This window comes from Equus caballus, chromosome 16 (genome assembly GCF_041296265.1).
Source record: "Equus caballus isolate H_3958 breed thoroughbred chromosome 16, TB-T2T, whole genome shotgun sequence".
In the NCBI taxonomy this organism is placed as follows: domain Eukaryota; kingdom Metazoa; phylum Chordata; class Mammalia; order Perissodactyla; family Equidae; genus Equus; species Equus caballus.
Genome location: NC_091699.1, coordinates 46,274,393 through 46,300,068, shown reverse-complemented (window position 1 = coordinate 46,300,068; position 25,676 = coordinate 46,274,393). Strand labels below are relative to the sequence as shown.

The 25,676-nt window shown below is 56.4% G+C and overlaps 3 protein-coding genes across 10 annotated transcripts in view; all 3 read right to left on the bottom strand.

Annotated features, from left to right (window-relative positions):
* Window positions 1-1,738: 1,738 nt before the first annotated feature.
* On the bottom strand, window positions 1,739-20,319 carry ITIH4 (inter-alpha-trypsin inhibitor heavy chain 4). 8 transcript variants are annotated; one of them, XR_011426868.1, is made up of 25 exons: window positions 20,114-20,319; window positions 17,691-17,802; window positions 16,075-16,235; window positions 15,499-15,579; window positions 13,892-13,996; window positions 13,603-13,765; window positions 13,361-13,471; window positions 12,720-12,848; window positions 11,952-12,068; window positions 11,510-11,678; window positions 11,283-11,408; window positions 10,916-11,097; window positions 10,635-10,820; window positions 8,305-8,444; window positions 7,899-8,053; window positions 7,583-7,609; window positions 7,246-7,299; window positions 6,679-6,795; window positions 6,138-6,188; window positions 5,898-5,927; window positions 5,693-5,809; window positions 4,418-4,999; window positions 2,653-2,807; window positions 2,420-2,516; window positions 1,739-1,960 (listed from the first exon to the last, which is right to left on the bottom strand). XR_011426868.1 is itself a non-coding variant. In XM_070237398.1 (25 exons), the coding sequence occupies exons 1-25, from the start codon at window positions 20,317-20,319 to the stop codon at window positions 1,891-1,893; spliced, it is 3,036 nt and encodes a 1,011-aa protein (XP_070093499.1). In that variant the 3' UTR covers window positions 1,739-1,890. The 8 variants fall into 8 exon arrangements, 6 of the variants coding, with proteins under 6 accessions (XP_070093499.1, XP_005600608.1, XP_070093500.1 ...); XM_070237398.1 differs by having other exon boundaries at window positions 4,418-4,592; XR_011426869.1 differs by lacking the exon at window positions 15,499-15,579.
* Window positions 20,153-22,275, bottom strand: MUSTN1 (musculoskeletal, embryonic nuclear protein 1). Its single transcript, XM_014731618.3, has 3 exons — window positions 21,901-22,275; window positions 20,666-20,798; window positions 20,153-20,465 (listed from the first exon to the last, which is right to left on the bottom strand). The coding sequence occupies exons 1-3, from the start codon at window positions 21,907-21,909 to the stop codon at window positions 20,359-20,361; spliced, it is 249 nt and encodes an 82-aa protein (XP_014587104.1). The 5' UTR covers window positions 21,910-22,275; the 3' UTR covers window positions 20,153-20,358.
* Window positions 22,276-23,601: 1,326 nt separating this feature from the next.
* The window catches only part of STIMATE (STIM activating enhancer), a 55,835-nt gene continuing 53,760 nt past the window's right edge, over window positions 23,602-25,676 (bottom strand). Inside the window, exon 9 of the mRNA XM_023620294.2 lies at window positions 23,602-25,301. The gene's annotated coding sequence lies outside the window, so the exon portion shown is untranslated. The remainder of the gene's footprint in view (window positions 25,302-25,676) is intronic.

Below are 25,676 nucleotides of genomic sequence, written 5' to 3'. Positions count from 1 at the left end.
GCACGTGTACACAGCCAGTGCCAGCTTGGTCCTGCTTCTCCACCTCTCCAGCATCCCTTTCCACCTCACCCTACAGCTCTGCTTTCCTTCACCTTCCTTGAACTCTATGCCAGGTTCAGCGTCCTCATTCTAGGCCTGGTGTCCTTGCCTTCCTTTTCCATTGGACTAGCTTCTCTTTATTCTTCAAAACTCAACCCCAACCATGCCACTTCCAGGAAGTCTTCCCTGATATTCCCTAGGTTGGGCAAGATGTCTCACTTCCGGCTTCTTGTGGCACCTAGTCATCTTCTACGTGGTAGCTGTCACAATACGCACTGTGTCTGTCATGGTGCCAAACATAACTGCAGCACTTGGCCCTGGGCCTGGCCCAAGTAGGAGCTAGAAAGCAGTCAGTGAACAAAACAGTGAAGGGTGTGAACTACTTTCAACTGTTCAGAGAGGACACCTGGCCTGCAGGCACTGGCTGGGCCAGAATATCACCCACAACGCCTCTGCTGTTGCAGTTTCGACAGCCCAGCCCAGATGGCGGTGTCCCAGGGGGCTGAGCTTGGAGTGGGCACCCTGTTTCATCCCTGGTGTGTCAGGGCTAGCCCCACAGCAGTCTGATGGAGCCCCGAGGCTGCTCCCTTGTCTTGCAGAGCTAGGGCCTGAGCTCTTCTGAGAGACCTTCACAAAGTGTCTCAGCCTGAGACCCCCATTCCCAACCAGGCTTGATGGAGAGCAGCAGGCAGGAGAGAGCTCCTGTGTATTTGGCAATCCTGCCACTGGAGAGGCTTCTCCTCCTACCCTCCTAGAAAGGCTCCCTCAGCAAACACCCGTATAGCTCAAGAGCTGGGAGAAGAATGTTTTCCCTGATGATCTGGTTTGCTTCCTCTTAACAAGCAACTAGCTCATTTTCTGCTTTATTCCGGCTGCCAGGGAGCTCAGAGCAAAGCTTTGTGCTGCTGCAGCTTCCTACCCTCTGATTTAACTTTCCTCCTGCACGGCTCTTTTCTCTTGTTCTCACACCTGTGGTTTTGGGTTTATTCTATTTTTATTTGTAAGCCAAAGACTTGTGGCATTTTTTATAAGTAGGTGGAGTAATTATACATTTTTTTAAAGTATGCTTTGCCTCTGCAGGAATTGGGTGGATCTTGGGGGTGCCTAACCCTAGGGCACGGGCAGGAGACTAGACCTCAACAGCTCAGGACTTAGACGTGCGGGCCTGGATCACCCCCGTGAGACTGGGGGCTCCTAGGAACAGACCCTTGCTTCCCTCCTGGGATAGGGGCCTCCTCACTGTCTTCTTTTTCTTCCAATGCTGCTTCTTTACCAGGTGGTGAGCAGACAGGCCCGTTCCTGAGCACAGGTGTGAAAATCAAATTGTGTCATGTGAATCCCATTGCAAAGGGGCCCAAAAGCTTGCTGAGAACATTGGAGAGTTGGCCTGTAAAGAACTTCTACTCAGATCCTTCTTTTTTTTCCCACTCCAAACTAATTTCCATGAACCAGTGACCACAAAGTAGACCGAACCTCTGATCCCAGAGAATGTTCTTTTAAATGGGTGATTTAATCTCTCTGAACCTTAGTTACCTGCTTGTAAAATGAAGGGGCTGGCCTGCAAGCTCTCCCCGAGCCTCAATGGCCACAGGCCTTTGAGGACCAACAGTGGAAGATTATGTCACACGACGCTAAGTGTCCAGGATGTGATTCTGAGGCCCTGGGATTTGTCCAGAAAGAACCAGAGATGCCCACTCCCTGGGCTCACACATCTTTCTTTATTTGTAATGAGTGGAAGTACCCCTCCCCATCACAGTCCAGGACCCACAGGTAGCCCTGTGGTCACAGGGTGGCAGCCGTCTGCACACGGTGGGGTGGCATCGGGGATGGGCATAACTCCTCCCATCAGAACTACAGCTCCACAGACCAGCAGGAAATCTCTCTTCCCGGGAGCCCCTCTTGGTAATCCAGCTTGAGCTCTCTGGGATGAATAGATGGACAGACAGACAGACAAGTGGTTAGCAAATCTCAGGTGTGGTGGGAAGAGAGGGAGACAGCTGGGGATAGGAACATGGAGGGTGGAGAGTCTCGAGGCCTCTTTGAATTCCCTCCAGCACAGGCTGACACGGCCTGGTCACCCAAGGGGACCCAGTTGTGTGTGGTCGCCAGGGTCCAGGGCTCTGAGAATTCAGGGGGAGTTTCCTACTGCCCCCAACCCACCCTAATGCTCTCTGGGCCGCTGTGTTTTCTGTGAGTCTGAGTTGACCGTCCTTTACGGGGTCACTGAGAGCTGGTTCAGCCATGTCTAAGGCATCAACCTTTCACCTGACTCTTCCTAGCTCCTGGTGAAGGACAGAGGATTGGGGGCCCCAAAGTCCAGCTCCCAGCCTCCTGGCCCCCAACCATGGCTGCGCTTAGCGGCCTGCTTGCACTGAGTCACCTGGTGGCAGGGTGGTCATGCCCCTGAACCCTCAGTGTGCGCTTGTTGTCATCTGCTGCTGCAGGCGGACCCCAAAGCACGTCCTGGTAAAACTGGCCTGAGGTACAAAGGGCAGGTCAGTGAGGGAAAAAGACAGAGGGAGGCTGGGAGACACACAGAGGTGAGGGGCACTGCCTGTTCACAGGCAGAGGTGGTTTCTGAGGATGCCCTGAGCCCGGCCATGGACAGCATACCAAGGGCCCCACCAACGTGGCTGGAGAAGCGGTCAGTGTCCTGCAGAAGGAGCCGGAGCCCCTTCCCAGGGCCATCCCAGGACAGCAGGCCGATGGTCACTTTGTCTGGGCTGGTGAGCAGCAGGAGCCCTGCGCTATCCATGGTCATCTTGAGGCTGTGGAGAGACCAGCGTCCTGAGCAGGAAGGGAGGCCTGCGTGGGACCTCAGCAGGTGGGGTGGGAGTGGTGAGGCCTGCCCTCTTGTCATCAGGCACTCCTACTGTAGTCTCGGATGGGAGTCCATAAACCTTCCGGGCTTCAGTTTCCTCATTGATCAACTGGGACCAACGGTAACTTGATGATGTCTGGTGATCCCAACGTTATTTATAAGATAAAATAATGGTTCCCTCCTCTCTGGTTTTCTTGGATTTGGTTTCTAATGGTTTCTAGATTTAGGGGCTCTGACACCTTCACTCTGTCCCTTTTGCTTTGAGGCCAGTGCCACGTCCTTTTGATGATTAGTGTTAAATTGTGTGTCTTAGTGCTGAGAAGGGCAAGTCCCTTCTCATTCCATCCTCTCCTTTTTTACTTAAAATAATCTGAAATTCTTACCTTTTTGGTTTTCTTAGGAATGTTAGGAGCCTTCGAGTATGTTGAATAAGACCCTGATGTTACTCTGAGGTTATTGTAAAAGGAATTGTTCTAAACGTACACTGTCCTCAATTCAACGTAAAAGAAGTGGTCTGTTTATGTGTATCTTCCATAGCTCGGGAAAGTATGTGGACTCTGCATCGCTACAATCAATAGGAAGACTTGATTCCATCTTCTAGTGTGTTCATCCAAGGCAGAGGGATGCTCTGGATCTTTGTGCCTTCATCGGATAACAGGGAACTTTAGGACCTTCTGTAAAACCGAGAGGTTCTGGGGGAGCCCTCGGATTGCTGGCTGTGCACTCACTTGTCGTGTGAACCTGTCTCTGCTGAGGGGCTCAGGGAGAGGGAACACACAGGCTCTCTACACTCGGCACAGGCTTGGGGCTCAGGGGGCACTGCTCAGGGAAGGCCAGGGTCCTTGGCCTCTCTCCCAGGCCGCTTGTGACTCCCAGAGCTGGAGAGCTGCCTCTGGAAGGCTCTATGGTGGGGCAGCTCCGTCCAGAAGAGGTCGCCTTCCACCCCCATTACCCACCAGCTGCCTGGTATTTGATGCCAGTTGCACTTATCTCTTAGCAGAGTTAAAGAGTGTGCTGAGGGTAACATTCGTAACCTTCTCTGGTGGACAACGCTCTCCAGCTTCTCGTCATTGTCATCCTTACCTCACCTCGTAGAGAGCGCTGCCTTCTGGTGTGCCCAGAGGGCACCTCATTGTCTACAGGGCAAAATGCTCTTCAACCACATTCTCTCACTTGATCTGGCCCCTCGGCCCTCTGACTCAGGGCTGGGATGGTTATCCCTAGCTATGAGTGAGGAAACTGAGGCTCAGAGGGGCTAAGCGGCCTGCCCAGGGTCACACAGGATTAGCAGCAGAGCTAGCTCCTGACCATAGGTTTCCCTGCATGAGATAGTGACCTGGGTTAGGTGTGAGGGCAGCCAGGTCCCCAAAGTCACCTTGGTGCCCTCAAGAGTAGGAGGGACATGGTGCAGGTGCCCCTCCTGTGGGTACAGCCCAGTGCAGAGGACTCATGCCTAGCCACTCCACACTCAGGCCTGGGGCCTCAGGTCACCTGTCAGCGCTGTCACCAGCTGATGCAGCCTGAGAGGTCACTGCTGGCACACAGCCTGGGGCTTACCCAGGTATCACTGAGAACAGTGTTTCCTTCCACTTGTGCGCAGTGCTTCTTCGGTTCCGAGTCACCACCACGTGCTCAGGGGATGCGCGGACCTGCAGCTGGGGGTTCTTGAAGGTCACCTCGATCCATGCGAACTGGGCCTTCTCTGTCTCGTACTGCCCAGTCACCTCAACTCCTGAGAGGGCCGGGAGCAGGGAGGTCAAAGCTGTGGGCCCAGCTGAGCACTGGCCTGAGCAGGAGGTCCTCCCTGATTACATCCCCAGAACCATTCTTCATCAGCTCATGTCCTCAATCCCCCTTCCCAGCATTCCCTCACACTGGGGCCTGTTGCCACAATCTTTCCGCTCATCCCTCGGTTTCCTATGGAAGGTCCCCCGAATCTGCAGTTACCGCCACCTTCAGATGAGCCCTCCAAGAAGGGAGATCTTGTCTGAAGTCAATAAATGTTCATAAGGCCCCTGTAGTATGTCTGGCCCTGATACAGGTGGCAAGGCCAAGAGCAAAATGGAAAATCAGTGGTCCCCACCCTCAGGAAGCGAACAGATTCCCAGCCTGGTGTGATGCAGCGGAGACCGTGTGGATCTGGGAGGAATGAGGAAGCCGTAGATGTTCGTTGACTCCAAGTGGCTCTGCGGGTGTGTGTGTGTGAGCAGCCCTGAGTGCTGTGCGTCCCCATGTCTGACCTGCAATCTCAGCTCAACTAGGAAGATCCTTCTGGGGTTGAGGGACAGGTATGGCCAGCACACCTACTTCCTCCACACCCTGTAAAGTCCCACCAGCATCTTTTGGGGCTCTGCGTTTCTGCCTACCCCCTCCTCTGCCTAGTGGACCCCACTCGTGTACCAAAGCCTAGTCACTATCATATGACCCTGTGTAGCCAACCCTGACCCTCAGAAAGCTCCTCCGGGCTCATTTCCATGTCACTTGGGGCACTGACTATAAGCCACTATGCTTATCTGTGCCTATGTCTGTCCCCCGACCCCTGAAGTACGGCAGTGCCTTGGGGCAAGCCCACATCTGGTCACCCTGGAGTGCCTGGGCCACCCCAGCCTGCATATGTGTTGCTCAGTGGGAGGTCTATGGAGTAGATACATGAGTGCAAGTGTCAGTGCTCGGGAGCGTGCCCATGCCATGATCTGGGACAGGCCTGCACAGGACAAGGTCTGCCCATGTGTCTCTGTGGGCAGTTGTCCCTTCATTGTCTCCAGGGTAGTAAGTTGGGGCTGAGAGGTGTCTGGGTCTCTCGGGGTAGATGACTGGGTGTGCACCTCTCACCTTGGTCAGGGTCTGAGAGCAGCTTCATCAGCCCCTGAGAGCGCTTGATGTCCACACAGAGCCAGTCCACGCTTTGCCCAGGCAGCGGCAGGATGACAGGAGGAGCCTGGATGGGGGCTGGGACAGCAGGTGTGGTTCCCACGGCAGGTGGAGCATGCTAGGGGGCGAGGACGGGGAGTGGGGCTAAGGAGGGCTGGCAATTTACCTGGGGGTGGGGCTGCCATGATGATTGTTTCTGAAAGAAAAAAAGTCTGGGTTTAGGCAGCCCATCCCTGGGGGGCCGTGAGGGATGGGGTAGTACGCGGATGTGGCCAAGGCTCTCTTTCCACTTCAACATTGAGAAACCTATGCGACAGGTTCCTAGAGATCCCGGGGTCTCTCCCTTCCCAGGGTCTCCCTACTATAGGGCTAGAGTCTACTGCAGGGGCTTTGGCCTGGGAGGCACCTTTGGTTCTTAAATCCATGTCATGAAACACTCCCTCAGGAACCGGTGGGGCTGAGGGCGCCGACGCAGGCATTAGTGCAGGAACAGCCGGAAACAGAAGGGGAGAAGGCAGTCAGGATTCAGAGCAATCAGCTCGCCTTCCAGCCATCGCTGCCACCCGCCACCCACCACACTCCAGCCCCACAACCCCTGCCACATATACACCCAATCTAGAAGAACCTTTGCAAAGAGGTTTTCAAACTGAAGAGAATGCTATTAGGGAAAAGGCTGAGGAGACAGGGTCCAAATTGCCTCTGCAGCTGCATCTGAGTCCAGATTAGGGCTCGGAAACAGCTCAAGGGACCACTGTTGGCTTTGGGCCAGCCTCCAGAGCATAATGAACCTGATTCCGTGAAGATGAAGGCCACGTCACTGGATGACATGCCCCACAGCAGCCTCCCTGGTCCGCACGTGCTTGGTGCTTCATTTCATCCAACTCTGCGGGCAGGTTTGATTATCACCTTGAGGAAACTAGTCTCTAGAGGGTCAGAAAGCAGCTTACCTAAGCTGATGTCTGGTAGCAGCATATGGTCGGGTAGAAAAGGACCACGAGGAGGGTGAAGAGGGCCGGGCGGTCCGAATCTCCTTTGGAAGCTGGATAGCCTCTCAGAAGTCCCAGCTTTGGAAAAGTTGACACATGCGGTGTTCTCTCAAACAGTGTCATGTGTCCGCACAGCCAGGGCTCTGGGACCCACCCCAGGAGAGGGCTGTGGGGAGGGCAGGTGGCTCCCCTCCCCACACCCGTCACCCTGGGAGCCCCTCCCTCCACAGCTGGGAGAAATTCGAGGCTGGAACAATGGACTCTTCTTGAACTCCTCTCCACTGGGATGTCAGGTCTCCCACTCAGCAGTGCCCCTCAAACTACCCTGTCCTCTCAAGCCTCTTCTTTCAGTAAGGACACGGTCTGTACAGTGCCTCTTAATAGACACACTGGAACTTGAGTCCCAGCCCTGCGACCAGCCAGGTGAGCCAAGTAAGTCGCTCCCCCTCAGCCAGGGCAGAGCCAGACTGTGGCCGGGGTCAAGGTTCTGGCTACCTCCCCTCCCCCTCCCCTCTCCTCCTTTGCTACCTGTTATTCTGGACCTTCCGTCTCCCGTGGAATGAGATCTGAAGAATGACTGACCTGGAAAGCAGAGAGATGTGGGTTTGCTTCTTGGATGCACTTTTCTGGGGCTCCCAGCTAGATGGGGACAGTGTTCCCAGTGCCCAGGACTGGGCCTGAGTGGTAGCCAATAACTGAATGAACAGGTGACTAAATGCACCAGTGTGCTTGGGCAGACGATGCTCCCTCCTGGCAGCTGGGCTGAGCTGGAGAGGCCCTAGCGAGCGACCTCGTGGGGCTGGTGTCCTATGCTGTGTCGGCCAACTGTCACCCAGGCCAGCCTTTAAGGGTGTTAGGACCTTACCTACGTGGATGTTCCTGTGTCTGTTTTCTGGATAAAACAAAAAGAGAGAGTGAGAGATACACTCAGGGTATCTGATAAATTTGAATGCTTATACCTAACCTTGCTCTCAACCCCAGCACCACACAGGTGTAGTGAACACCGGGGTCAGGAGACCTGGCCTCAGGTTCCTCACCAATGAAATGGGGTGAGTCTCCCGGGGTTCCTGGGAGTCTGTGGGGGGCAGGGATGGAGTCTTGGTGGGGATGCGGAGGCGCGGGGCAGAACACTGGGTCAAAACCCTGCTGCCAAAGAGGCTGGGATCCCACCTCACACCCACCGTTTTCCATGGGCTTCTCAGCAACTCGAGACTCCTCTTGACCTTCAGGCTTGGTGACCACCATGGATGTGAGTGGGGTGACAAAGCTGTAGTTGAGTGACAAGCTCAGAGCTCGGGTCTCTAGGGCCTGTTTTTCAGAATCTGATGCAGAAACTCTGCAGATTGAGGACACAGAAGCTCAGCAGGTCCCTGGATGCCTAATCAGATTCCCTCTCCCTTCCAGACCCTTCCGGGGGGTTCCTGCTCGGGGAGTCTGGAACTCAGACACAATACTACAACCCCTTCTCTCCATGCCTGGGAGATGCCCCCATGCCCGCTACATCTACCCACCCAGTGAAGAGCTTGGGGAGGCGCTGAGGCCATGTGTGGCCACCCCAGCGGGCCCTCAAGGGTATGGGCCACTCACGCTCGCTCCAGCAGTTGCTGGATGGTCAGGTATGCCCAGAGTCTCTCCATGAAGCTATGGAAGATATACTTGGGGCTCCGGAACTCCTCTTCCTTCTCGGCCACGCTGGCCTCCGTTTGGAAGGTGATGTTCTGCAGGTGCTGGGAAGAGGGGCCCAGCCAGGGCAGGAGCAGTGAGAGGGGGACATCCGCACCCGGCCTGGTGCTTCGAGCACTTCCCTGAGAAACCTGTTGGGGCTGGCACAGCTCTGGTGCATTGTCTGCAAGGACTGCCCTTCTTTGAGTAGAGCGGAGGCAGGGAGGGAGTTTAGGGCTGTGAGGGGCTCAGTGACAGAGCCTCCAAGGATGAGAAGGAGGAGGAGATAAAAGCTAGGACACTACCCCAGGGGCAGCACGCAGGCGCAGAGCCAGGGGCCCAGGGCAGACCGACCCTTTGGGAGGCAGGGAGTGAGGATGGCCTCTGAACCCCAGGCCGGGGGAGAAATAGCAGCAGGAGGGACGCCAAGTGCAGTGTGGAACAGAGAGGGTCCCAGACAGAGCCCACTCTCACCCCAAAGACGGAGACTCGGGACAGAGAGGCAGGAGCCTTTCCCAGCAGGCAGTGCCAGAGTCAAGAAGAGAACTCAGGGGTCGTGGCCTTGATGGGGTCTGGAGCCCCGTCCACCCCAGCAAGCTGTCTCCTGCCCAAGCTGGTGCCCTCTGCTGGGACTCGGCACTGAGGGATGGTGACAGCGAGGTGTGTGCCAAGCTCTGGGTGGACTGCCACTTCCTGCCCCAGTGGGAGTCCTTCTTGTCTTGGGCTGACCTGGCCCAGCCTGGGAAACGGGGTCTGGGGAGAGAGGAACCCCAGCCCTCTCACCACAACTCCCCACAGCAGCCAAAGACCTGTGCAGCGTGGATCCGATCCTGCCACCCCTGCTGGGGCCACCCTCTTCTGCCTCTCCCTCAGAGCCAGGCCTCCCGAAGCTTTGTCACATGCAGGCCACCTGCATGAAGTTTGCTCTCTCCACATGTACAGCTATGTGTTTGATGGTTTTCCTTAAATGAAATTTAAATTGACTAACACGCTCTACTTGGCCTTGTCCTAAGTAATCATACCTGTAAAATCTTAGGTCTGGGGTTTGAGTTTATTTTTCAGGACACACATTAAAATAAATACATAACTACTGAAACAAAGAGATGTTTGTTTGTGAACTACCCCGAGTCCCCTTGGGTTCCAGGCTTTGGGAATCCCCCGCCTCCAGGATATCATCAGCAGCTATCATGTATGGGGTGTTTACGCTGGCCCACATGTTGGTCCCCACAACAGCCTTACAAGTTGGTAAGGTGACTTATTCTCATTTTTACAGAGGAGGAAACTAAGGCACAGGGAGGTTAAGTGATCTGCCTCAGGTCTCACCTCTGGGAGGTGGCAGAGCTGAGCTTAAGGCCGGGCAGACTGGCACAGGTCATGCAATGCCTACCCTGACACTTGGCCACCCTTTCTGAGACGAGGCCCTGGGCCCTCTACCCACCTGCCTGGCTGCCCTGCCATTCTCCCCACACATGCTGCCCGCCAGCCACACAAGCCTGGAACATTCCTCCATCACTCCACCATCCGGCCTCTGCCACCTCCTACTCATCCCTCAATCTCAGCTAAGCTTTCTCCAGGAAGTCCTCCCTGACCCCCAGCCAGGTTGGGGCTACCAGTGCTGCTCTCCTGATTCCCTGGGTTTATCCTGTCAGGGACAGCCCAGCCTGCAGCTCTGTGTGTGACGATTTAGCCCCGCTGTCTCTCCTGTGAGGACCTCCCAGGGGTCCCTAGAGACGGAGCTGGCACAGAGCAGGTGCTGTTTCTCTTTGTGGAATGAGAGGCCTTCTTGTGGCACAGAGACACGGCACAAGAACAGGGCACCACGTGGTGAGTCGAGTCCTTGACCCGGCTGCAGCAGGGCGCAGGGCAAGATGCCCGCTCTGCCTGGACCTCAGTCTGCTCATCTGTCAAATGAGAGCAGCCCTCCCTGCCAGCAGCAACCTCAAAGGGCTGGTGCGAGGACGGAGGACGCCAGGCCCTGGTGCCCTTAGGAACAGCAGCCCCTCAGACTGACTGCTGAGCGTCCACCACGTGCCCGTACACGCAGGTGCCCTCAGGAGAATCAGGATGTTGTCTCATTGAATCTCCACCACGAGCCCACGCAGTGGGCGCTCATGTCATCCACAAGCGGCAGAGGGCACTTTGCAACTTGCTTGAGGTCAACCGGCTGGAGCCCACCAGGGCTGCGGTTTGAACCCAGCCCCTCTGGCTGCCTGTCCCAGCTGCCCTTCGTCTCCAGGATGGCTGGCCACACTCACCAGCTGCCCGCGGACTTTGGCTGAGAGCACATCAGGGCCCTTGTCCCGGAGCTTCCCAGCCACCACCATCTCAGAGCCCTTGAAGAGCAGCCGGAAGTTGTCCTGTGTGACCTCCTCCACAGCATTGCTCGGATACTCGAAGGCCACCTTCATCAGCAGTGGGTTGGCCACTTCTTGGTAGAAGTCCTGTAGGGTAGGGGGTGTCACGAGGCCGGGCTGGGGTCTCCATACCTCTCTGCGCTGTCCCTCACTCACGCAGCCCACCAGGGGCGTGTGGGCACCTGGAGCTGCAGTGCGGAGTCCGAGTCCTCATAGATGCGCCGAGCCAGACCGCCGTTGTCCAGTGCCAGCTTCTCCAGGAAAGCGTAGCTGACGTGGAAGCCGAAGCCCAGGCAGAAGAGGCTGCACTGGCCGCTTATGGCTTCCTGCACGTTCTTCTGGATGTTCGCACGGTTGGTCTCCCCTGGACCCAGTGGTTTGGGAAGGGAGTGAGAAAACAGTGATTTACTCAATGGATGTTTCTGGAATCTCAGAGCCAGAGGGGCCTCAGGGACACCCTCCCTTCCCCAGGTCCCACAGCAAGCCAGGGTAGAGCCCCAGCTGCTTCCCTTGGGCAGTGTGCCCTGGAGGTGCTGGCAGTGCCCTCACCCACGGTGGGGTCGCCGTCGGTGAGCAGGATGATGAGTGAGACGCTCCCCGCGGGCAGCAGCTCCTGCTTGTTGGCTCTCTCCAGCAGCTGCACGGCCAACAGCACCGCATCGTTGATGTTGGTCCCTGTGGGGACACACACTCTCAGGATAGCTCCCAGTCAGATGCCCCAGGCTGCGCTCGGTGCCCCAGAAGCCCCCACCCTACAGGGCTGCACAGGCTCTCACCCCCCCGGGCCATGATGCCAGCAGCAAAGTTCCTGGCCTCTTTCATGTTCTCAGCTGAGGCTGGCACCAGCGATGGCTTCCACTGGGTTGCTTCCTCATTGAAGCAGACAAGGTTGAACTGGTCTTTGGGGCCGAGGTCGTCCACAATCTTAATTAGGGCTTCTCGAGTCTGGTCAGGGAGAGGGGAGACAAGGTGGGTGTCTCACTGGGCCCTCTTGGGGTCTCATGTGCTCTCAGGCTGGCCCTCCTAGGGCTTGCATCTGGAGTGGGGCCATGGCGAATGCTCTAAGGGCAGGACCTGCCCCATACTCTGACCAACTTTGACCCCTGGGAGGCCTCTACCCTGCAAGATGGAAGAGAGAGGGTCTGCTTGCTGGACGAGAGCTGATGGTGTGAGGTGTCTGGGAGTTTTGAGGGCCCCGGGTGAGCCCATGGACCCCACCTGCTGGATTTTCCTGCCCGCCATGGAGCCGCTCTGGTCAATGACAAAGATCACATTCTTGGGTATTGTAGGCAGGCCCTCAGGGGCAAAGTAGTGCACAAAGTAGCCATTCTCGATCTGCAACCGGAGGGAGACGAATCCGGGTGATGAGAGCACAGCCCTGCCCTGCCCCCAGTCAGCCTCCCCGCCGAATCCTTGGGGTCCTATGCTGTCTTCATTCCCGCCCCCTCCATCTCTGTCCCACTGCTAACTGCCCCAAATTTTAGGGCTCAATCCAGCCTGCTCTTGCCTTCCCCGCTCATGCATGACCCACGAAAACTCTACCCCACTTTACCTCCTATTTATTTTAGTGTTTGAGGAAACTTAAAAGGTTCAGATGTAAAAAACCCAAGATTCAGCAAAAGAATGAAAACTCCAAAAATATGGTCCATCGAAAGAGTAAAGGGGTAGCATAAGGATGCCAGAAACTACGTGAAAGACGATACTGCATATGAGCATCAAACTGAGCTGTGAGCCTCCTGGCAGCCAAGGTAACAAGGAAAACCCTGCAGGGCAGCTCTTCAGTAGAGACAGACCTTCTTTGCCTCCGAAAGGGAATCGTTTCAGGGACAATACAACTAAACTGCTTGCTTTCTGTCTGTGCTGTCCCTGCTGTATGCTAGTAAGTAGGGGTGGTTAGTTTGCCTTTTCTTCTAGAATACTCAGGCTCAGACTCTTGAGGGTAGATGGATTTCCCAGTTGCTCTGCTCTTGCCTGGAGCCCACGCACCTGAATGGAACCCCCAGAGACGGTCCTGTTCACATCATAGCGGACTATGAAGTTGCCATTCAGGACTGTGTCCTGCTGCTCTGGAGACTTCCGCTGCTGGGAGAGCGTTGGCTTGAATCGGATGTGAGCCTGGAGAAACGAGCGTGCTGAAGTTGGGAGGAGCAGCGAGGCCATGCCAACAACACCCCTCGCCCGTGTCTGAAGTGAGAATTCCAGGATGCAGCCTTGGGTCAAACTCCAGGGACCTCTGTCTCGGGCCGAGCTGTTGCTAGACTGCTTCCATACAGGGGAGGAGGTGTGAGGGTGAGTCCCCTGCTCCTGGAGCTACGCAAGCGGAGTCTGGCCTCAGGATGTGTACGATCCAGCCATCTTCTCCTCTCCACCTGGTCCTGGGACACTCACATCAGTCTCCTCTCCAAGTCCTTCTCCCCCAGTTTCAGGGGTCAAACCAGCACCTGCCATCCCTCTCTAGGCCTTGCCCTCCCCATCTGCCAAATGACAGCAGGGACACAGAGGCCTCAGAAGTCCCTCCAGCTGAGAGATTCTGCCTAACCGTCTCGATCTCTGGAAATCCAGGCTTATAGGGCTGGCCTGAAGACAGGCCCCTTGGTATCCTCACCCATCGACCGCAGCAGACCCACCTTGGTCATGTTCTGCGAGACGGTGAGGGCATCTGCCAGTTCGTTGGTCATGAAGGTGCTCTCTGTCTCCAGGAAGCTGATGCCCTGAGGCTCGAAAATGTGAATGTCCATCTGGAGGCAAGAAGTGGGTCACTGGGTCAGCCAGGAGCCGAGCCTGGGCCTCCCAGGAGGCGGAGGGGGAAGGAGGGGCTGCCCTCAGCAGAGCAGAGCAGGGGTCATCTAGGAGGCCTCCCGGGAGGTACCTGCAGGTGCTTGACCAGCTGTTTGGGCTGGACTTTCAGCAGCAGTTCGTACACGCCCAGACGCCGCTTGAGCAGCTCCTCGTACACCAGCTCAAAGGTGACCTTGGCCTCGGGAGCCACATTGACTGATACCTGGAACCGCTCCATGTTTCTCCCGGTGGCCCTGGGGGAGGAAGGCCTCAGGTCTGCCCCTCCAGGCCAGGCGGTATATGGCCCCTGGAGAAGGGGGAGCAGGGTTGAAGGGCAGAAGGCAGGGGCAGCCTCTGCCCCACCACCCCCTCCGGCTCACTTGACGAGGCCGGCGCTCTCTCCCCTGGCCACGGCTGCACTGTACTCTTTCTGGGCTGCAACCTTCTCCTTGATGTTCCCTGGGTAGGTCACACCGTCGATGATCCTGGGGCAGGAGGACAGGGGTTGTGGAGAGCTCGGCGGGGGTGGCCCACTCCAGTCTCACCTCCTCCAGCGAGCCTCTCTGGGACTTGGTGTGCTTCTTTACAGAGTGACTCCTGAGCCCTCCCCCGTTTATTATGCACCTACTCTGCACAAGACTCTGTGTAGCACCAGGGTGAGGTAGGGGACCTCTGCAAGGCGTGCCCAGCCTCCACCCACCCTGAGGCATGCTGAGGGTTAGTAAACACGCATTTTACTGGACAGATGGCAGGGAGGTTGCAGAGGAGGCAGGGCTGAGCTAAGTCTTGGTCTCTCTTCTCCCTTCCAGTCTGGCCCCACATTCCAATGGCCCCTTCCACCTCACCGACTGTTCCCAGAGGAAGCAGTCAGTCACCAGCGAAAGCTTTCGGAGGCAGCCTGTGCCCAGCCCAGTGTCCAGCCCTGTGGGGCAGACGGAGGAGGAGGGAGATGCTGGGCTCCAGGCCAGTGGGAGACACAGGGCTGAAAGGCGCCAATCCCCCTCCCCCTGTGGCTGTCCCCTCTTCCCGTCAACAGAGGGCAGGGCCCTCTGCAGAGAAGGTGGCCTCTGGGGAAATAGGTTTTGGACAATTGGTGGGCAGGACTCCTATGGGCGTGGACACAATCCTAGTGGTTGTTCTTTGGGACTGAGAGAGAACTGCTTGGGCTGCTTGTCTGGAAGGAAAATGAGTGCTCCGGAATCTCCCTGTGGGTGGGGAGGGCATGGAAGTCAGACATGAGTCTGCTCTATCTGGGGTGGTGTGAAAGGGCAGGAGTGTCTAGGGTGGGTGGGGAGAGGGCAGCCAGGACATCAGGACTGAGTGTCCTTCCTCCCCACCTTTCTGACCTTCCCGGTCACACTTTCACACCGGGCTGGGGATAGGGCTGGGGCGTGGCCTGCAGGGCTCCTCCTCCCAGATGCCCACTTGGGGCTCCTGGCCAGGTCAGGGAGCAGGGCACCCTGCCCCCCGCTTCCCTATCTCATGCAGCAATAGGATCTGGGCCCAGAGAGGGGTGCCAGTCCTGGGCTCTCAGTAGATGCGATGGGCCTAGAACCTGGCAACCTGCTGGCCCTGGCACCCACGTGGGAGGCTGGGTGCAGCCTGTGATGCTCCTGCTGCAAGTTGGGCAGCACAGGCCCTTGCTCCGGGGTTAGGAAAAGTAGAAGCTGATGGGGCAGGGGGTGGCGGGTGGGAGTGGGCAGGGAGAGAAGGAGGAGCCAACCACAGAGATCTGGCCTCTACCGCAGTTTTTCAGAGGTCCCAGGGGACACTGGAGACCCCCACCTGAGAGATGCTTGCGCTCTGCCCCACCCATCTCTCTCCCTAAGTTTCTGGGATCAGCCTCAATCGCTGGTCTGTCCTCAATCACTGCCTCTCCTGTGGGGCCAGGAACAGACACAGAGTTCTCTTGCATTTAGCAAACATTGCAAAACTGAGTGAGGAAGGGACGGGGGAGGACAGTAGAGGACAAGGTTAGGATAGTCACCAGTTCACAGAGTCCACAGAAACCCCAGGAGCCTCCCAATGTGGCCTCTGATCCAGAGTAGAAATGCCCTCTGCAGTATCCCTGTCGGGAGCAGGGGGACTAGGTTGACTTAGAACTTCCTGTGGCAAGGAGCTCCCCCTCCTCAAGGCATCACTCCATTGTAGGGTAGCCCAGGGGTTAGAAAGTTTTCTGTATTCTGAGCTGGAATCTGCCTTTTGGTGACTCCCTCCTGCCTGGGCCTGCCCTCAGAATGTCTCAAGTCTGTCCTCCTCAAAGGCAAAGACACAATGCCACCGTCATTCTCCAGCTGCCACCTGGGCAGCACTGAGGATAACGGGTGGACGGATGGATGGATGGAAGGAGAGATGGAGGGAGGGATGGGGGGGATGGAAACACCTCTGAGAATGCATGTAGTTCCTGTGTTGCCTACAGGTGGAGCACAGACACCTAAGGCATACATCCTTGCATACCTCACATCAAGAAGAGGGCCTCTCTTCCTGATGGGGCACAGGAAGGATGATGTCACAGTGCTGGGTTGGGGAGCGAGGAGGAGGAAGAGGGCAGGAAGTCACCTACATGGAGAAGTTGGTGATGAAGGCTTTCTTAGGCAGCTCCATCTGGAAGGTGGCCTCCTGCACAGTCTCAGCCTTGTTGACCACCCGGCTGGTGACGACCGTGTGGGCAAATCGGGATGAGACCTTGGAGTCCACAGTGAGGCTGTAGATGTCGATGCCATTCTGGACAGCGAAGGAGGAGGGGGCGGGATTGTTTCAATGCCACCCCAGCGTGGGGCAACACTCTTCAAGAATGGGCCCTGACCTAGATCCCAGACCAATCCCTGGCCCCCAACCCGAACTGAGCCATTGCCCAGGCCTCAGGCTCAACCCCATGAGGCGTTTCATATGCAAAGCTTTGTCTCCCCTCTTAAGGCAGCTGTGTGCTTCATTCCCCATCTACAGTGCCACGGGGCAGGGACCACACGGGTCTTGTTCTGCGGGGTTCAAAGTGCCCTGCAGAAGCCCCAGTGTGCCTGGGAGGGGACTCTCACTTATCCTTCTAGCGGAGGAGGACACAGAAGGCCCTGGCAGGGTCAGGAAGCTTGTATGCAGTCTTAGCTCCGCCCAGTGAAAGGGCAGTGAACAAGTCCTTTGATTTCTGGCAACCTCGGCCTCCGTGGAAATTGGGGAAAATGGCTGCCGCCAGTCTCCCACCAGGGGCCTACAGAGCGGGGAGAATTCGGAGGTAACGGGGGTCCAGTCGCTAGGAGCTGGGATGCTTCCTCTTTGCCCCGCTTTCCCTGCAGCCGCGGACCCTTCCCAGTTGCCTCATCCATCCCCCCAGGGCTCTCCCCCAGGCACATGTTCTTTGCCCCAAGGACTGCAGTCCCCAAAGGAGGACACACAGAGCCTTACACACCTCTTGCCTGCCTGCACATGGCACTCTTGTGTGCGCACCAGCCCTGTTAAGCAGCACAGTTAGCAGAGGTGTGTGACTGGCCCAGTGGGTTGTTTACACGTTAGGGTCTGCTCTGTGCCAGGCACTGTACAGTCACGTGCTGCATGACGCTTAGGTCAACGACGGACCGCATATATGATGGCGGTCCCATAAGATAAAATGAAGTCTAGGCGTGTGGTGGGCTACACCATCGAGGTTTGTGTAAGTACACTCAATGACGTTTACACAACGAAATTGCTTAACCATGCATTTCTCAGAATGTACCCTGTCGTTAAGTGACACACAACCGTACTAAGTATTTGACAGGTATTAGGTTTCATCTTCACAATAAACCTTCAAATAGGTTCTGCTATTACCCTGTCTTACAGATGTGGAAACTGAGACAGAGAAAGCATAAATCATTTCCTCCCAGTCACTTAGCCAGGGAGAGGTGGAGCTGGGCTCGTGAAGTCCATCCTCACCCACCCACCCACTGCTGGCCTTGAGCAGCCACTTGCTGAGCTGCATGTCTTCACCTGTGAGATGGGAATAATAGGATTGCCCCTTCTATTAAGTGGGAGAATATCCATAAGGCCCTCAGGGTGGGGCCTGGTGGATGGTCGGCACCATTTCTTTGCACACATTCTGATCTGTGCTTACATGCTTGCACACACAGAGGCTCTCCTCCACCCATTCACCAGCTCACACCACTCATGCTCAGGTGCACACACACACAGGCATCCAGGGACACCTGCTACCTTTAGGGCAGTGGTGGCCTGTAGGACAGCCAGCAGAGAGAGCAGGACCAGCATGATGCCGTAGCTGCAGACAGGGGTCTTCATTTTGGCTCCAGGGCCTGGCAGGCTGCTTCTGAAGTTGCGAGGAAGTGGGGAATGAATTAGTAACTTGCTCGCTGCCCCGCCCCTGCGGGGGCAGGTTCTGGGAAACTAGGATCTACAAGCCAAAAGCTGCAGTGGCCTCAGATAAACAGGCAAACTGTGAAATGTCCTGTGGACCTTGGCTGGGGACAGGAACACGTACCGAGGAAAGGCAGGCTCAGGTGGGAGCTGGGCATTGGCATCCCTTCTGAAAGGTCCAGAACCTTTCCAGGACACCAACACCCCTCACACCAGTCGTTCACCAACAAGCTCCCTAGAGCAGGGGGACACAACAGTGAACCAGCCCACTCTCCATAAGGCCAGCCTAGCAGCAGCAGAGGGATGGAGGGAAGAGGAGGGCCGGGGCAGCTTCCGGGAAGAAGGGTGCCTGAGGCCAGGAGAGTGTGACTGTGCAGTGGGGCCCTAAGGCACTCAACAGCCCTTGGGTGTCTGAATGGGGCAAGATCTGCTGGGGCCAAGGCAGGATGGACACGCCTCCTTTCTGGGGTGGGACGGGCTGGGCCCAGGAACACCTTCTCTCTCCTGGGGTCCCCATGAATCTAGCCAGGGCTCTCAATTCAGCTCCAGCAAGGCCCCCAAAACAAGACTAACTGAGAGCCATAAAGACGCCCACACCTTGTGGCCCAGAAGTCTCACGGGGGGATTTTATTGAGAGGAAAGCATGGAACAGAAGAAGAAGCACAGAGCTCCCCAAGGGGGTGATTCGGCTCAGTGCCAAGCACGTTCAGGTGGCCATGTGGAGGTCAGTCGTGCCAAGGGAGCCTGTGAACCACAGCTTGTGTGAGAAAGGGCAGAGGCTGCCCCATGAGCACATCCAGGCAGTGCCATTGTCATGAGCCTAGACCCATGGGAGGGCAGCCAAAAGGCCTGGGGTAGCATTACCAACTTTTTTCAATTTTCCTTTAATAAAGTTGAAATGCTGCTTTTATAACAAACAGCAATAGAGTGAACAATTATTGGGGGATCAGGATGCAGCTGGTGCTTGTGTCCTTGGTGGCTCGGGGAAGCCCAGTTCTTAGAGTCTGTGGCCACAGAACGGGTAAAGATGCTTCAGGAAAGTGTGGCAGGTGCCAAATGCTGGGTGGGGGAAGCACTTGGTAACAAGAGCCTGGGCGTGGGGGGTGGGGCAGCCACCTTAGGAGTCTACTCAGGGCCCTGGGGCAGTGACTGGCTTGCAGATGGCCGGAAAGGGGTCTCCTCCATCAGACCCAGGGGAAGGGCATTATAGACTTTGTAGCTGTGTCTGTGGCTGCAAGTAAATGTCCCCTTCCACAGCATGACTACAGCCAGAGCCTCATCTCTGTGCGCATCTAGACTGCTCGCCTGGGGCTCTGGATATGACTGGGCTGCATGGGGTGAGCGGGGCCTTCAGAAATCTGGGGGAAGAGTCTCCCCAAGGAGCCCAGTGAGCAGGCCCAGGCCCCGTCCCCACAGAAGGTCTGCTCCCTTGGGACACAGAGCACAGGCCTAGCCTGGAAACAGCTATATAAGGAGGCCAGGCTGGCCAGGAACGTGGGAAAGGCTCTGAGCAGCCAGCTCCACCTGCCCAGTGGACAGGCGGGGCATTGGCCCTGAGCCAGGCCCTGCCAGTCTGCCCTGGACCGTCTATGGCCTTGCTGTCACAGCTAGACAGGCCTCTGTAGTGCCCTGAATCTGACAGGTCTATGCACACAGTGGACACTGAGGCCTGAAGAGGAAAGAATTGCACACAAGCCAAGAACCTTGTGTTCCCGTGGCTCAGGCAGAGCTGGGGGAAGCTTGTTCGGAGTTTGGGAGAGGAGAGAATAGCTCAGGAAGCCGCCTGCCACTGGCCAGAGAGGCGCCTCGACCTGCCTGTCTTTGAGGGGACGCAAGCTGGCAAGGAGGCAGTATAAACAAGGGACAGGGGGAGGGGGGGCTGTGAGGTCTCTCAGTCCCGCAGAGCCTTGGGGTTCTTGGAAGCATCTCGACAGCTTCTGTGGAAGGCAGGGGATCAGGTGAGCCCCAGGCCACCACTTGCTTCACTCTGAGCAGTGAGTGTCACGGTGGTCTGTTTTATGTAATAGGCTTCAGCTCAACTCCCTTGTCAAATACAAGTGGAAACTGAGGCTCAGAAAAGGAGGAGAGATGGTTTGAAGTCACACAGAAGGTCAGTGCCAGGTCTCCATGTCCAAGGCTCTTTCTAGTATGTGGCAGTGACCATAATAGCACCTGCATTATCCTCTGGGACCCTTCTGAAAGCTGTGAAGGTTACAGAACATGCCCCATGCCCCCACCTCTCCCGTCCCTCCTTGTTTCCTCACTTAGTGGCCATGGCCAGTGACCAACCAACACCCTCCAAATGCTGGGGCCACATGGGCATCCTCTTTATTGGTGTTTCCCGGGTGCTGGTGCAGAGTCCCTGGGCTGAGGGGCCAGGGCTGTGGGAAAGGGGTGGCAGTCCCAAAAGCGGCAGGTGAGAAGATGGGTTCTGGCATAAAAAAAGAGTTCTTGAGAAAGGCTCCTGCATCTAGGTGTTGGCAGTGGCGAAGGGAGTGGCGTGCACTTCTCAGCCAAAGACACTCTTGGCGGGTCCGGCTTTGGGCTTCTCAAAGACGGTCTCAGTGCCAGTGCGGCTGCGGCTGAACACTGACGGGGCGGCAGAGCCTGCTTGCTCTGTGGGGAAGAGGTGTGGTCAGGGGCCCAGCCCGGCTTCCTAGGGAGGGAAGGCCCCCTTTGTGGGGAGTACCCCCCTGAGCCCAGGAGCTCTGGACTCTTAGAACTAAGGACCCACAGGACACTCCCACCCTGTCCCCCTCCTACTGACACACATCTGAGCCCCTCGCCCCCTACCTCCACTGCCTCAGAACACTTACCACACTCCCGCATGACCTGGTAGGTTTTAGACTTGATCTCTTGGTTCTTGGCCAGGTTCCCTCGGGCCCCCTTCAGGTCCTCCTCCTTCACAGGGGGGCGCTTCTTCTTGATGGGGGCTTCCTGAGCGCCAGCCTTGGAGAGCCCAGAGCCTCATCTTACAACCTGAGGCCTTGAGGCTGAGATCTCTTTCCCACCTGTGTGCCTTGGCCCTGAGACCCCTCTTCCCTGCTCACTGATCAAGCCAAGTCAAGGCTCCATTCCTCTTCCAGGAAGCCTTCCCGACTATGCTCCACTCCCGCCCCTACCAGTCTCTCTGCCCTTCTCCCACTGACTGGGAGCTCTGGGCCTGTGGTTGCTGTAGCCTCACAGTATCTGTCTGCCTGGCCACGTTCAGGTCTGGGCACAACAGGTGAAGGGGAAAGGGACTGGCTTTGAGGCTGAATTCCAAAGTCTTTGGTGAATTCCAAGACTTGCTCACTGGGTGGCAGGGGGTCCCTTAGGGATTGCCCATCTCCCCCCCAAATTGGCAGTATTTACCTTGTGTGTTTTGGGGTGGGAATGGGGCAGAGAAATCAGGTGCCCACGAAGTCAGAGTCCAAAGTCAGCACCCACCCATGGAGAAGGCAGCAAGGACAGCCTTCCCCTCAGCAGGCTGGTCTGTCTGTCCCTCCAGTGCCAGGGACATCCAGACCCCAACCCTCAGCCCCAGGTGCCTGTGAGTCTGAGGCCTTACTCCTTCCTAAGCACTGAGGGCAGGTGCGAGGACTCTCTGGCCCCTGAGCCTGGGCTGGTCTCCTGGGGCAACAGCCTACACCCCTGCACAGAGATACAGCCTGCTGGGGAGATACCTGGGCGTAGGGTTCCACACCTACAGAGCCAGCCTCACATGCACATGTACACACACACGGCTATAAACACATGCAACCCCACACACTGAGTCACATAAGAAGCTCCCTTACACACAAAGATGCATACAGAGATCTTGCAGTACCATACACATTTTCCCCACCCCTCCAATCAGGGAATACCACCAATCCCAAGCTAAACAGGGATTCCTCAGCGTAAGCTGGGCTTCTCCTCAGGGCTGGAGGTGTCCTCCTTGAGCCTCGGTGTCCCAGAGCTCCTGTGTTTATGCCTGGAGCTCAGCACAAGACACAGCTGCCAGAGATGACAGTGCCCAGTTCTCTACCTCGACCCCCTAGGCATCAACACAGCCGGAGCTCGGCCCTCCTACCTGGGACATGGTGGGTGCTGTGGGACAGTGGCTCCGACGGTGCCTCTCGGGCAGGCAGCAGCTGGAGGGAGATCTGAGCAGCGACCAGCCCTCTGGAGCTTATATAGTCGGCATGCCTGTCCCGGGAAGTCACTCCCCCTCCTGCAACAGGCTCCCTGATGATTCACATCCACGCAGCCACTGGCTTCAGAGTTTATTCTTGGAGATGATAGGGACTCACTGAGCACGGCCGCCTGGGGGGCTGCAGCCCTGGTGAAGGCAGACAGCTGGGGAGACCCTCACCCTTGGGAACAGCTGCTCTATTTGCAGGCAGGAGGGGGTGGGACTGGCAGTTACTTGTGTGTTTGTGAATGTAGGCCCTGGAATGTGTGTGTGGCAGTCTGAGCTGTCCATCTGTGACAGTCCATCCCAGTGTAGGGAGTGTCCCTGACGAAAAGGAGGGCCCTGAGCCAGGCCGGACTGCTCTGAGCTTGTTTTCCTCTCTCTTCTATCCCTTCTCTGGATTCCAGAGGAAAGGGACCTTCCGTCCATGCACGGCAGCAGGGCAGAAGCTTCCTGCATTTGACGCTCAGGAGAGTCCTCTCACGGCGAGCTCAGGGGCCCGAACTGTGGACTCAGAGCACAGGGGCTGTCCTGGTTCACAGGTGGAGAAACTGAGGCCAAGGGAAGCCTGGGGGCTGCTCCATCTGAGTTTTTGCTGATGCCCCCATCCTCTGTCCGGCTCTCAGTGCAAGTTTAGCAAACGGATGAAGGAGGCAGGAAACCGCAGAGCCTGTGAGTTGAAGCTGCCGGAGGGCGCCTGGTCTGAGGACGTTTAGGTTGCTGAGAGAGGGTGAGTGAGAGTGAAGCCCGTTCCAGGAACTGAGCTTTGGAGAGAGGGACAGGCACAAGGGCTCCCCTGAAGGTCACTTAGTTCCCCTCTGCTGGCCCCTAATAGCCCACGTGGCAGGACTCTAGGCCTGGCGTGGGTGTGGGGAATGGATGTGGGTAGGATGTCAGGGCCTGGCCCGCTGGATCAGACGTACCCAAGCTCCTTGTCAGTTTGTGATGGAGATTATTTTTATCCTTGAAGGCTTCAGGCATACAGAACCCAACCAGGCACTGACATTTGGTTATCCCGAATGCCACTCCACTGCTGTCATACCTCAAACCCCACCCCAATCCCCCCTGCCCGGTCCTGGCCCCAGGAGGCCAACGTGAGGACTGCCAGGCTCCATCTGAGACAAGTGCTGACATGAGGAATGCCTTTGGACAGCGTGGGCACAAACCCAGGACTCTCAACAGGGGTCAAGAGGCACTGAGGGCAGGCCGGGGCTGTGAGGGCCCCGCTGTCAGCTCCTGGAGTGCTTCAGCAGGGCCCCCTCAGCTGGTTCTGCCCAGGGACACACCTCCCCTCCAGCCGTGTGGCCTCAGGGACAGGATGTGGGGTGTTCCCTCCTCACACTCCATCTTCTCAGCAACACTGGCTCCTGAGGGGGAGGGAGAGGAGTTCTGCTCGCGTTAGCTGGAAAGTGGAAATGGCAGGAGTATGTCCTGTTTTCCTCCACGGATTCTGGCTCCTACGTCTGCCATTAGGTGATGGAAGGTTCTTTCTCACTGTTTCCCGGGGAGAACCTTCTAACTCACTGGGGAAATTTTCTTGACTCCACTAAGCTGTTTCAACTCCAGAGAACACACAACCAACAACCACAAAAATGATGGTTTCTTTTTTAAAAACTGTAGTAAGATGTCAAACTTTATTGTAAACCATTTTACAATGTAAGTACATCGTCTTCCCTTTCATTTCAAAAATGTGTTTCTGTGAATTGTAACATCACTGACGAAACGTCCCCACTGGGACGGCAGCAGAAGCAGGCCATGGTTTGCTCACACAGGCCTGACTTCTAATAAACGTCATGAAAAGACAAATCAAATTAAACCAGCTCACCCACCCACCCAGGAGCCCAAGATGCTGAGAGCAGTCAGCCCAGAAGGTCCTCATCAGGAGCAAAGCCCTCCAGAGCTGCCAGTGCATCACAGGGTAGAACAGAGGGCTCTCCATACCTAGTCGGAAGTGTGTGAGACTCTAAAAGCCAGTCCACACCCTGCAAGGTGGCTGCTCTGGCCGATGGGAAGTTTCCAGAGCCATCTATGTTGGCCTGGCTACCAAAAGCCAGCAAACGGCAGTCTGGAGGGCAGAGTGGGGTTGCCAGTTGGCTGCTGTTCCCTCCAGGCTCCTGGGCAGCCTGCAGAGAGGGACTCTGGGTTGCAGCCCAAGGCCTACGCTGCTAGGGGAAGATAGAACTTGGATTTGTGCCTTTACACATTTCCATTTAGAGGCATGACAGGTCGACATTAACCCATGACTCTCTCTTGCCAGGAAGAGGCACAAGTTAAAGCTTGAGGCAGGAGGCCACCAGTGTGTCTGAGGGCTAACTGATGGGCCAGAGACCTTCACCTTGCAGGTTTTGGGCTGAGCAGACCAAGAAGCCACCCGGGATCTCACCAACATCCCTCCTTGCCATTGTCAACATCCCACTGACAACAAAAGGAAATAAGGGGAAGAACTATCTCTTCCATTCGGATATGACAGTTCTACCTCATCAGGTTACTTCCATGTTACAAGAAACTTGCCTGTGACCCTGACTTACAAGTTTCCATTATGGGTGGTTTGGCTCAGACCCAGACTGGACAAATAAGATGGATGGCGCACAGTACCACTGTATCCAGTTGGTGTCCCACGGTTTCTCAAGCATGGTGATGCCTGCCATGTGGCCGGGTGAAGAGCTGCACCTTGTAAGGCACCTCGGAGTAGGTGGTGAGAAGACTCATCCCAGGGAGGGAGGACAGCTCAGGAGGAGTTCTGACCACGGCCCTCTGCATCTGCTCACTCTTGGGACAGTGCACCACAGAAAAGCTCTCAGCGACTGCAGGAGGCACTCCCAGGGAACAGAAACTGTGCGTGTGCGTGCACACACACACACACACACACACACACAGACACATACACACAGGACGGTAAAGCCAAAAATGTGAGGCCGTGCTGTCCAGGCCTACACACCACAAGGCCCTCTATGATCAGACACCCTGTTATACATCCATCCCCTAGTTAACCAGCTACACAACTGTCACTCAGAGACTAAAGCCCTTATTGAAAATCAGGATACAGGGAGAAATCACCATTCGCTCGATATCTCTTTGTCCCCAAGCCCACTGCCCAGTAGGCTCTGGGATGAGCCTTGAAATGACAGATCATCTGAGATCTAGATAACCCATAGTTTGCATCTTCCACAGACTGTGGCTCCCCAGCCCCTGTCCCTGGTTTGGAAACATCAGGAGCTCAAGACTGAAAGTGAAGCTCTGATTCTGAGCTCAGGAAGGTGCAGGAAACAGGGCTGCGGGCGCAGGTTGTTCCAACCAAACTGAAACAGGAGGGAAAAGTAAGGAGAGTCAGTGATGCCACGAGAGGCTGATGTCTACTAGGAACGATGTCAGTCCTGGTCTTCCCAAATACTGATTCTCTTGGCAGGAGACAGTAACAGCCAGGTGTGTGTGTGTGTGCGCGCGTGCATGCGCACGTGTGCGTGTGAAGAGTGGGAAATGAGCGCAGAAGCGATGGGAGAGCTGGACTCCAACGTCACGTGCCTCCTCACCTCGCCTCGCCTCTTGGGCTGCAGATACCCACACTGGCGGTCACCCCTTACTGCAGTTACAGGGCCTGGCTCCTCCCAGCCCTCTGGCTTCTGGACTCCTCGAGGAAGATGGGCTGAGAAGTCCTCCCCAAGGCTTGCCCCACC